This window comes from Saimiri boliviensis, chromosome 1 (assembly GCF_048565385.1).
Source record: "Saimiri boliviensis isolate mSaiBol1 chromosome 1, mSaiBol1.pri, whole genome shotgun sequence".
Taxonomy (NCBI): Eukaryota; Metazoa; Chordata; class Mammalia; order Primates; family Cebidae; genus Saimiri; species Saimiri boliviensis.
This window is the reverse complement of record NC_133449.1, coordinates 104,266,861-104,276,087: the sequence shown is the minus strand read 5'-3', so window position 1 is coordinate 104,276,087 and position 9,227 is coordinate 104,266,861. Positions and strand designations below refer to the sequence as shown.

Sequence of the window (9,227 nt, the reverse complement as noted above, 5' to 3'; positions counted from 1 at the left end):
AAAATGCAGAATATACTGTGTATGACACTTTATTGATGCTAGGGGGTAGGGAGGAGACCTGGAGAAATATGTGGGGCCAAGGGGCCCCAGGTGGGGACAGGGAAAGTGGAGAGGCCCGGCCACTACTGTGCAGGGAAGACAGAGTTGCCACTGGACGCACAGGGAATGAGGAGCTGCCGGTACTCCAGGGGCAGGTACCGCTCCACTAGCACATGAAGCGAGACTTGGTCGGTGACCAGGCCCTGCCTGCAGTGGAGGAGAAAGCACGAGCAGAATCAGCACCAGCACTCCCCCAGCCAACAATCCCCCAACCCGCCTTGCGCCCTCTCACCGCCGCATCAGCAGCTCAACATCCTCTGGCTTCACAGTCTTGCGGCCAGCATGAGCAGCAAATACCTCCAGGTCGTCACAAAGATGCTGGAAATATTTATCTAAGCTGCCAAGAAGGTGGGGATAGAGCAGGCTGAACAGTCTGATCATGACCCAAGGGGTTCCTCTCCCTACACCACGTCCCCAGGACTCACCACTTCTCCACCATCTCAAGAGCCTTCCTCTCCATGGGCATCTTGGCATAGAAGCTAAAGAGTTTGACGTAGTGGCTCAGTCCAGCCTTGTGGAGAGCTTGCTGGGGTCTGGGGCCGGTAGTCCTGGGCTTAGGGGAACGCCTGACCAACAGAGGCTCCGCAGGCTCTGAAGATAAGCTGAGGACAGGAGTAGACAGAGGGGCTGAACTACTGCCTCAGGAAGCCCCTATTCAAGGGCAATTCTTGCTGGCTCTTGCTGAGGCTGGAGACCATGTGGCTCTTGGACAGCCAGGACCAGCATCCCTGACCACTTGCTGAGGGGCAGTTAGGTCAGGGGGCCAAAGAGAGGCTGGTCTTTGCCTGGGACTTTGTTCCTCCACAGTCAACTCGACCTCCTAGCTCAGGCTTATTATCTATATTGGTACCTGCTTGGGCCCATGACCCCAGACCTCAGAATGGACAGTCTCTCCCCTCACTCTACAGCTGCCTATCCTGATTCTGCTAATCCTCCTCCAGGAAGCCTTCTCTGACTACAAATCAACCACATACTTTCCCCTCACTCAGTCTCCTCTAAGCCCTGGAGGCAGGCACCAGGATGGCAGGGGTGCTCTTGGTGAGCCCTCCCCAGCCCAGGTCAGGCTGCACTGCTGGGTAATCATCTACATACACGTGGGAAGGGGGAGGACCCTGTGTACATGGTGTACCCAATGCCCCCTTCCCAAGAGGCCCAGGAGGAATGGGGTTGTGGGATCTTACACTGCAGCACCAGGCGGTGGGTCTGGCTCAAGAAACTGATGATGTCGCCTAGCCTGGAGAGACTCAGGGGTGCTGGAGACCAACTCTGGACTTGCTGCAGAGGAAGAAGGGTGGGGTCACAGGGATCCCAGGCTGACCATCTTACCCAAGCTAGCAGTCACAGTATTTCTGTCCTGTTTCTGGTGGGCCCCACCTAGCTCCAGCCAAGCAGGTGCCTCTCAGAGTCTCCCTGGCCCCCTACCACCACCAGTATCTGGAAACACAACCCAGGCAACGCCCTTCTGTGTGCCGGAGCCTGAACACAGCTGTCACCAGCCACCCCCTGCACTGGGCCTCTTACCTGCCCTGTCAGAGGCATCCTCAACCCCTGAAGATGCTCCTGGTCCCTTCGCCTCAGCAGTCCCCTGGGATTCCTCTGTTTCTGTCACCTCTCTGTGTCCCTTGGGCTCTTCTGCCCTGCTGGGTCCTTGTGCTCCTGTTACCTCCATTTGACTCACACTCACACCTTCTTCTTCCATCCTTTTCTCTGCCTCTTCAACTCCATCCTGTAAGGGTTCTACTCCATCTTCTCTAGAGATGCCACTGCTAGTGCTCAGGAAATCCAGAGCAAAGGCATCAACCTCCTCTGCCTCTCCTACGAGAAATTGGGCTGGTTTCTGAGGGCCTGAGTGAAGGAGAGAGAATACAGGCTGGAGATGCAGTAGGCCAAAGCTACATAGCTCAGAGAAGGGTAAAGACGGACCAGCAGCTGGACGCGGTGGCTCAAGCCTGTAATCCCAGCACTTTGGGAGGCCGAGGCGGGTGGATCACGAGGTCAAGAGATCGAGACCGTCCTGGCCAACATGGTAAAACCCCGTCTCTACTAAAAATACAAAAAATTATCTGGGCATGGTGGTGCGTGCCTGTAATCCCAGCTACTCAGGAAGCTGAGGCAGGAGAATTGCCTGAACCCAGGAGGCGGAGGTTGCGGTGAGCCGAGATCGCGCCATTGCACTCCAGCCTGGGTAACAAGAGTGAAACTCTGTCTCAAAAAAAAAAAGTCGGGCGCGGTGGCTCAAGCCTGTAATCCCAGCACTTTGGGAGGCCGAGGCGGGTGGATCACGAGGTCAAGAGATCGAGACCATCCTGGTCAACATGGTGAAACCCCGTCTCTACTAAAAATAAAAAAAATTAGCTGGGCATGGTGGTGCGTGCCTGTAATCCCAGCTACTCAGGAGGCTGAGGCAGGAGAATTGCCTGAACCCAGGAGGCGGAGGTTGCGGTGAGCCGAGATCGTGCCATTGCACTCCAGCCTGGGTAACAAGAGCGAAACTCCGTCTCAAAAAAAAAGACGGACCAGCAGACCCAGCCCTGCCCACTGAAGAAAGACAAAGCCAGAGGCAGCAGCAGGACATGGATCTGGAGGCTCTGGCCCAACATGGACTCTGCTCTTGGATGGAGGAGGCAGCCACAGCCAGGGGGTTTCTAGGGGCATACAGGGACTTGAGGATGGAAAACCACCATTGTCAACTCTCACCCAAGCTAAGCTTGGCTCCAGGCCACAGGCACCACATACTCACTGGTCTGCATTCCTGGCCCACTGCTCCGTGCCTTGCAACTGGCAGCCAGCTCAGCATCTTCGGCCCCAGTGTGAGGCATGCAGGGCAGGGAGCGGTACACACGGGGGGAGTAGCCAACTGTAGGCTGAGAGAAGGGCTGGGTGTCTTCCAACACAATGTCTGTGGGCAGAGTAGTAACAGGTTCTGAGGCTATCACCTGGAGATCAGGGGCTAGCTGGCTCTCAGTGTATTCCAGGCCACTTGCTGCTACTCTGTGTTGCCAGGGCCTGGACAGTGGGCCCCATGGGTCCACCCTGAGTGGCCTTCAGAAAAAGAAAACGACCTAGCACGCAAGGCCTTATCTCCCATAGCCCTCCTTGCTTACCTTCCTGTTCCTCTGCCTGGCATTCTCAGGCCCCCACAGCTGCCCACACAAAAAACCTCTTCGCTGCTCGCTCTGCTCCCTCTGCCTAAACCCTTTACTTACCCTGGTGAACTTGCTTTCTGCAATGAGGGTCCCAGGCCAGCTTGAGTTGGCCAGCTGATCCTGAAACTTGGCCCCTTTCAACAAGTTTTGGCCACCACACCACACCCCTTTCCAACCTCCAGCTCTATAGCTTGAGGATATGGGTCCCTGGGAGATACTGAGGGACCAAGACTGGGTCCCACCAAGGCAAGGGGCCCCTTGTTGAAAGAAAGCAGAAATTCCTTCTAGACCCACTGACCAGACTTGCTCACTGTCCTTGACTCCACCAAAAGGGGCACAACCCTGATTTAGCAGCACCTCGTATCTGTCATAACAAGGGAAAGCTTTCCCCAAAGACCAGCAGGGGAAAACCTCAACCTTACTTGCAGGAGCCAAGGAAGTATCTCGCAGATCCTGCAAAAAGGCACCCACATCTACAGCTCGACGGGCGGGAGGTCTGCGGGCCAAGCCAGGCCTCTGCACTGACTGTGGCTGAAGAGGTGTGGCAAAGGTCAGGTTGAGGGAGCTGGTAAGAAGGGGAAGGCACAAAGGAAAGTCAGGTACCTGAGACCCAGTTTGCCCAGAGATCCCCCCCATCTGCCTTGTGGTTCTCATCTCTTAGAACAGAGCCAACAAGCTGTGTGGCTAAAACTGGCAGAGAGTAGTGTGACCAGATTCCCAGGCAGCATCTTCCTCCCCAAGCCTCTCCTCCACCCACCCCTAGAACAGGAAATACCCAGAACAGCACCTGGTGAGGGATGAGGCATCAACATTCCTTTGAGGCTCTGTCAGTGACCCAGCAAGAGAATGTAAAAGAAAACCATGATAAATGAGCCAGGCCTGTGAGAGCCCCCTCTCAGGCCTCCTCAGCCTCTCCAGAAGCCAGGAGGGAAAGGGTAGCAAAAGTGGTCCAGGGCCTTACCTTGGGAGAGAGGCATCCCCTGGTCCACTCCCTGCTGAAACATCGACAGTCTTAGCCTCTGTTTCCTACTGCCAGTGGCCAGCAGACCTGGAGCCAGGGTCGTGGGGGGCTCAAGCTCAGGAAGTTGCAGCTCCAGGCTACAAGAATGTAGCTTACCTCAGGCAGGCCAGGAAGCCCAATTCTGGCTTTTGCAACCCCCAAGAAATTCCCCGACTAAGCTGCCCATAACATAGTGCAAGGTGGGAGAGTTCTGTGTACCTGCCAAGACTGCTCTCTCGTCCAGAGGGCTGGACCACCTGTGGTGCTGGCACTGGCTTCACTACCGACTTGGGCATCAGGATGGAAGATTCCGGGGCTGCAGAAACACCAAGGAGAGAGTGGGGCTGACAGAACAGGCCACCCTGAATGAAACATACCACCAGACTGGTGTTGGACTGGTGCCTAACTCTGATCGGCAGGCCAGCGCTCACTTACCAGTTAGTAGGATGTTCTTCAGCAGGGTCCGAGGCGTCTGTTCCTCTAGGTGCCCACTGGCCTGAACATATGCTGATCTGCTAATAGTCTATCGGTAAAAGCACCAAGCAACCAGTCTGTCCCTTTGCCTTGAGATTTCCTCAAGGTGGACTCCAGAGCAGAGCTGGACCTCAACCCCTCCTCCCCAAGGCAGCCAGGGCCCTTTGGGGTCAGTGGGCTGGGTACTTACCCTGTCTCCATGGGAATGCCTTCTGGTTGTCATCTTTGTTTGCCTGCTCAACCTCCTGGAAGAAGCTGTTTCAAGCAGGGCTCTTCTCTGGGCACTGCATAAAGACCAGTGACAGTGAGAATTACAGTAAGGAGGGATAGAGGATACAGAGACAGCCTTCATCAGGGGTCTTGGTCTGAAGCCTTTTTCCCTCAGGGCTAGGGACCCAGAAACCACTTGTCCCTATCATCACCACTGTTCCCAGCCATATGTCGACAGCAGTGCAAACGAAGGCCCCTAGGGTATGGGAAGAGAGAGGGAGTATGAGTGAACAAGCCAGGAGGGGCTGGGAAAGGCTTCTGAACTTCAGCAGAATCACAAAGGATAAGTAGGGGTTAACCACACAGAGAAGAGGAGCAATTGGAAGAGCATTCATCCCAGATATGAAAATAACAATCCGTGAAGGATATTAAAGTATTTTCAAATATTTTAGCTGGGTATGGTGGCTCATGCCTGTAATCCCAGCACTTTGGGAAGCTGAGGTAGGCGGATCACAAGGTCAGGGGTTCGAGACCAGCTTGACCAACATGGTGAAACCCCTTCTCTAATTAAAAATACAAAAATGAGGTCAAGAGATCGAGACCATCCTGGTCAATATGGTGAAACCCCGTCTCTACTAAAAATACAAAAAATCAGCTGGTATGGTGGCGCGTGCCTGTAATCCCAGCTACTCAGGAGGCTGAGGCAGGAGAATTGCCTGAACCCAGGAGGCGGAGGTTGCAGTGAGCCGAGATCGCGCCATTGCACTCCAGCCTGGGTAACGAGCGAAACTCCGTCTCAAAAAAAAAAAAAAAAAAAAAAAAAAAAAATACAAAAATGGCCGGGCACGGTGGCTCAAGCCTGTAATCCCAGCACTTTGGGAGGCCGAGGCGGGTGGATCACGAGGTCAAGAGATCGAGACCATCCTGGTCAACATGGTGAAACCCCGTCTCTACTAAAAATACAAAAAATTAGCTGGGCATGGTGGCCCGTGCCTGTAATCCCAGATATTCAGGAGGCTGAGGCAGGAGAATTGCCTGAACCCAGGAGGCGGAGGTTGCAGTGAGACGAGATTGTGCCATTGCACTCCAGCCTGGGTAACAAGAGCGAAACTCCGTCTCAAAAAAAAAAATAAATAAATAAAATAAAATAAAATAAAAATACAAAAATTAGCTGGGTGCGGTGGCACGTGCCTGTAGTACCAGCTACTCGGGAGGCTAAGGTGGGAGGATCGCTTGAGCCCAGGAGTTCTGGGCTGTAGTACGCTATGCCGATCGGGTATCTGCACTAAGTTGGGCATCAATATGGTGACCTCCCGGGAGCGGGGGCAGGTGAACCGGCCCAGGTTGGAAACGGAGCAGGTCAAAACTCCCATGCTGATCAATAGTGGGATCGCGCCTGTGAATAGCCACTGCACTCCAGCCTGGGCAACATAGCGAAACCCCATCTCTAAAAAAAATAAAAAGAAAAATTAGCTGGGCATTGTGGCACACACCTGTAATCCCAGCTACTTGGGAGGCTAAGGCAGGAGAACTGCTTTAACCCAGGAGGCGGAGGTTGAGGTAAGCCGAGAGTGCACCACTACACTCCAGCCTGGGCAACAGAGTGAGACTCCATCTCAAAAAAAAAAAAAAAAAAAAAAAAAAATATATATATATATATATTTTAACACCTTGGGGCCAGGCGCGGTGGCTCACACCTGTAATCTCAGCACTTTGGGAGGCTGAGGCGGGTGGATCATGAGGTCAGGAGTTCAAGACCAGACTGGCTAAGATAGTAAAACCCCGTCTCTTCTAAAAATACAAAAATTAGCCAGGCATGGTGGCAGGTGCCTGTAATCCCCAGCTACTCGGGAAGCTGAGGCAGAGAATTGCTTGAACTCAAGAGGCAGAGGTTGCAGTTAGCCAAGATTGGGCCACTGCACTTCAGCTTGGCGACAGAGCAAGACTCCGTCTCAAAAAAAAAAAAAGAAAAAAGAGCCGGGCGCGCTGGCTCACACCTGTAATCCCAGCACTTTGGGAGGCCGAGGCGGGTGGATCACAAGATCAAGAGATCGAGACCATCCTGGTCAACATGGTGAAACCCCGTCTCTACTAAAAATACAAAAATTAGCTGGGCATGGTGGCGCGTGCCTGTAGTCCCAGCTACTCGGGAGGCTGAGGCAGGAGAATTGCTTGAACCCAGGAGGTGGAGGTTGCGGTGAGCCGAGATCGCGCCATTGCACTCCAGCCTGGGTAACAAGAGCGAAACTCCGTCTCAAAAAGAAAAAAAGAAAGAAAGAAAAGAAAAGAAAAAAGAAAGAAAAGAAAAGAGGCCGGGGGCGCGGTGGCTCACACCTGTAATCCCAGCACTTTGGGAGGCCAAGGTGGGTGGATCACGAGGTCAAGAGATCGAGACCATCCTGGTCAACATGGTGAAACCCCGTCTCTACTAAAAATACAAAAAGATTAGCTGGGCATGGTGGCACGTGCCTGTAATCCCAGCTACTCGGGAGGCTGAGGCAGGAGAATTGCCTGAACCCAGGAGGCGGAGGTTGCGGTGAGCCGAGATCGCGCCATTGCACTCCAGCCTGGGTAACAAGAGCGAAACTCCGTCTCAAAAAAAAAAAAAAAAGAAAGAAAGAAATTGGTACCCTAGCTGCCTTAGTCTCTCCATTCTAGTCCCTCTCAGATTCCAGAGTCACATAAGTGTTCTCAGCGTACAGCTCCCACCTCATGGCTGTAAAAACTATAATGAGCCGGGCGCGGTGGCTCACACCTGTAATCCCAGCACTTTGGGAGGCCGAGGCGGGCAGACCACGAGGTCAACAGATCGAGACCGTCCTGGCCAACATGGTGAAACCCCGTCTCTACCAAAAATACAAAAAAATTAGCTGGGCGTGGTGGCGCGCGCCTGTAGTCCCAGCTACTCGGGAGGCTGAGGCAACAGAATTGCTTGAACCCGGGAGGCGGAGGTTACAGTGAGCCGAGGTCGCGCCACTGCACTCCAGTCTGGAGCCTGGTGACAGAGTGAGACTCTGTCTCAAAAAAAAGAAAGAAAGAAAGAAAGAAAGAAGGAAAGAAAGAAAGAAAGAAAGAAAGAAAGAAAGAAAGAAAGAAAGAAAACACACACACACACACACACACACGAACTATAATGAATGGCTTCCCATTCCCTATAAAGGAACTGCTCTGTGCCAGTCTGGCAGATGTCAACATATGCATCCTCTGCACCATGAGCTCACCACAGCCCTCACCCACCGCCACTCCCACTGAGTCAGGCCAAATTCCCTGCTCCTTAGCAAAGCATCTTCCAGTAGCTGCCTCCCAACTTCTGCCTAGGCTGTCCTCTAGCTCCTTTCCCATTTCCCAGCTGGAAGCTGCAGGGACAGTAGGACACCGCGCAGGAACAATGGGAACCCTTGGGAGGGGAAATGCACACCTTGGCTGGTTTGGGGAAAGTAGCCTAGAGCCCAGAGCAGAAGATCAGATTCTGAGCGCCCATCCATCTCCAGAGGCTGAGCCCCAAAGACTCGGGATCAGTCTGGCTCTGTGGTCCCAAGGCCGGCTGCCTGGAGCCCCGGGGACGAGGGCACAGCCGGCTAGAGCAATAGAGCCAGTTTTCAGAGTCCCGGGCCCTCCTCCTCTCTGAGACTCACTTTCCCTCTTCGAATAGAGTCGGCGCTGGGTCCCACCCAGACTCCATTCTCCAGTCCCTCTAGTTGCTCAAATACTCGGGCAGCCCCCCTCACGTACCCAGCCCGAGCACTCCGGGGTCGCCGCGGGGTGCGTGGGTCCGCTGTATCCAGCACGCGACGCAGCAGCGTACGCGGCGTAGAGTCCTTGTCAGGGTGGTGGTCAGCCATTGTCTCGGCCCAGGGCTCTCCCAACCGCCCAGTCAGCTGCTAGGGCCACCTTCCCGCCGCCACATTTAAGGTAACTATCGCGATGCTACCGCACAGCCCCACGGGAATTGTAGTTCTCGCCCTATCGCAGCTTGCGGCTTGGACAGTGGTTGCAAACTCCGGCTGCTTTAGAGGCAGCCTGTCTGGAGGTAAGCGTCGGTTTATGTAATGCAAGCAGCCCAAGTCTTGGCTTATTCATCTGTAAATTGAGGTTGATACCCACCTAATAAGGAGCTTGTAATGATTCAAGGAGTTAATGTTTAACTCAGTCTAACACACGCTAACCAAGGGCATTGGTAACTAGCAATTTATATTATTAGAAGGCTATCTGATTTCCGTCTCTCTCTCAAGATGAAGAGAGATGAAGCCGGGCGCGGTGGCTCAAGCCTGTAATCCCAGCACTTTGGGAGGCCGAGG

At 53.8% G+C, this 9,227-nt stretch overlaps 1 protein-coding gene across 1 annotated transcript; it reads right to left on the bottom strand.

The window, feature by feature from the left end:
- Nucleotides 1–13: 13 nt before the first annotated feature.
- On the bottom strand, nucleotides 14–8,844 carry CENPT (centromere protein T). Its single transcript, XM_010346796.3, has 13 exons — nucleotides 8,662–8,844; nucleotides 4,910–5,003; nucleotides 4,681–4,768; nucleotides 4,465–4,561; nucleotides 4,207–4,343; nucleotides 4,033–4,069; nucleotides 3,668–3,810; nucleotides 2,840–2,998; nucleotides 1,621–1,944; nucleotides 1,281–1,374; nucleotides 525–701; nucleotides 332–436; nucleotides 14–246 (listed from the first exon to the last, which is right to left on the bottom strand). The coding sequence occupies exons 1-13, from the start codon at nucleotides 8,769–8,771 to the stop codon at nucleotides 123–125; spliced, it is 1,689 nt and encodes a 562-aa protein (XP_010345098.3). The 5' UTR covers nucleotides 8,772–8,844; the 3' UTR covers nucleotides 14–122.
- Nucleotides 8,845–9,227: the final 383 nt, after the last annotated feature.

Coding starts and splice junctions, on each gene's coding strand:
- CENPT (XM_010346796.3), bottom strand. CDS start 8,771: ATGGCTGACCACCACCCTGACAAGGACTCTACGCCGCGTACGCTGCTG. Junction 4,562..4,680: donor GAAGAACATCCTACTAACTG/GTAAGTGAGCGC, acceptor GTGTTTCTGCAG/CCCCGGAATCTTCCATCCTG. Junction 437..524: donor CTTGAGATGGTGGAGAAGTG/GTGAGTCCTGGG, acceptor CCTTCTTGGCAG/CTTAGATAAATATTTCCAGC.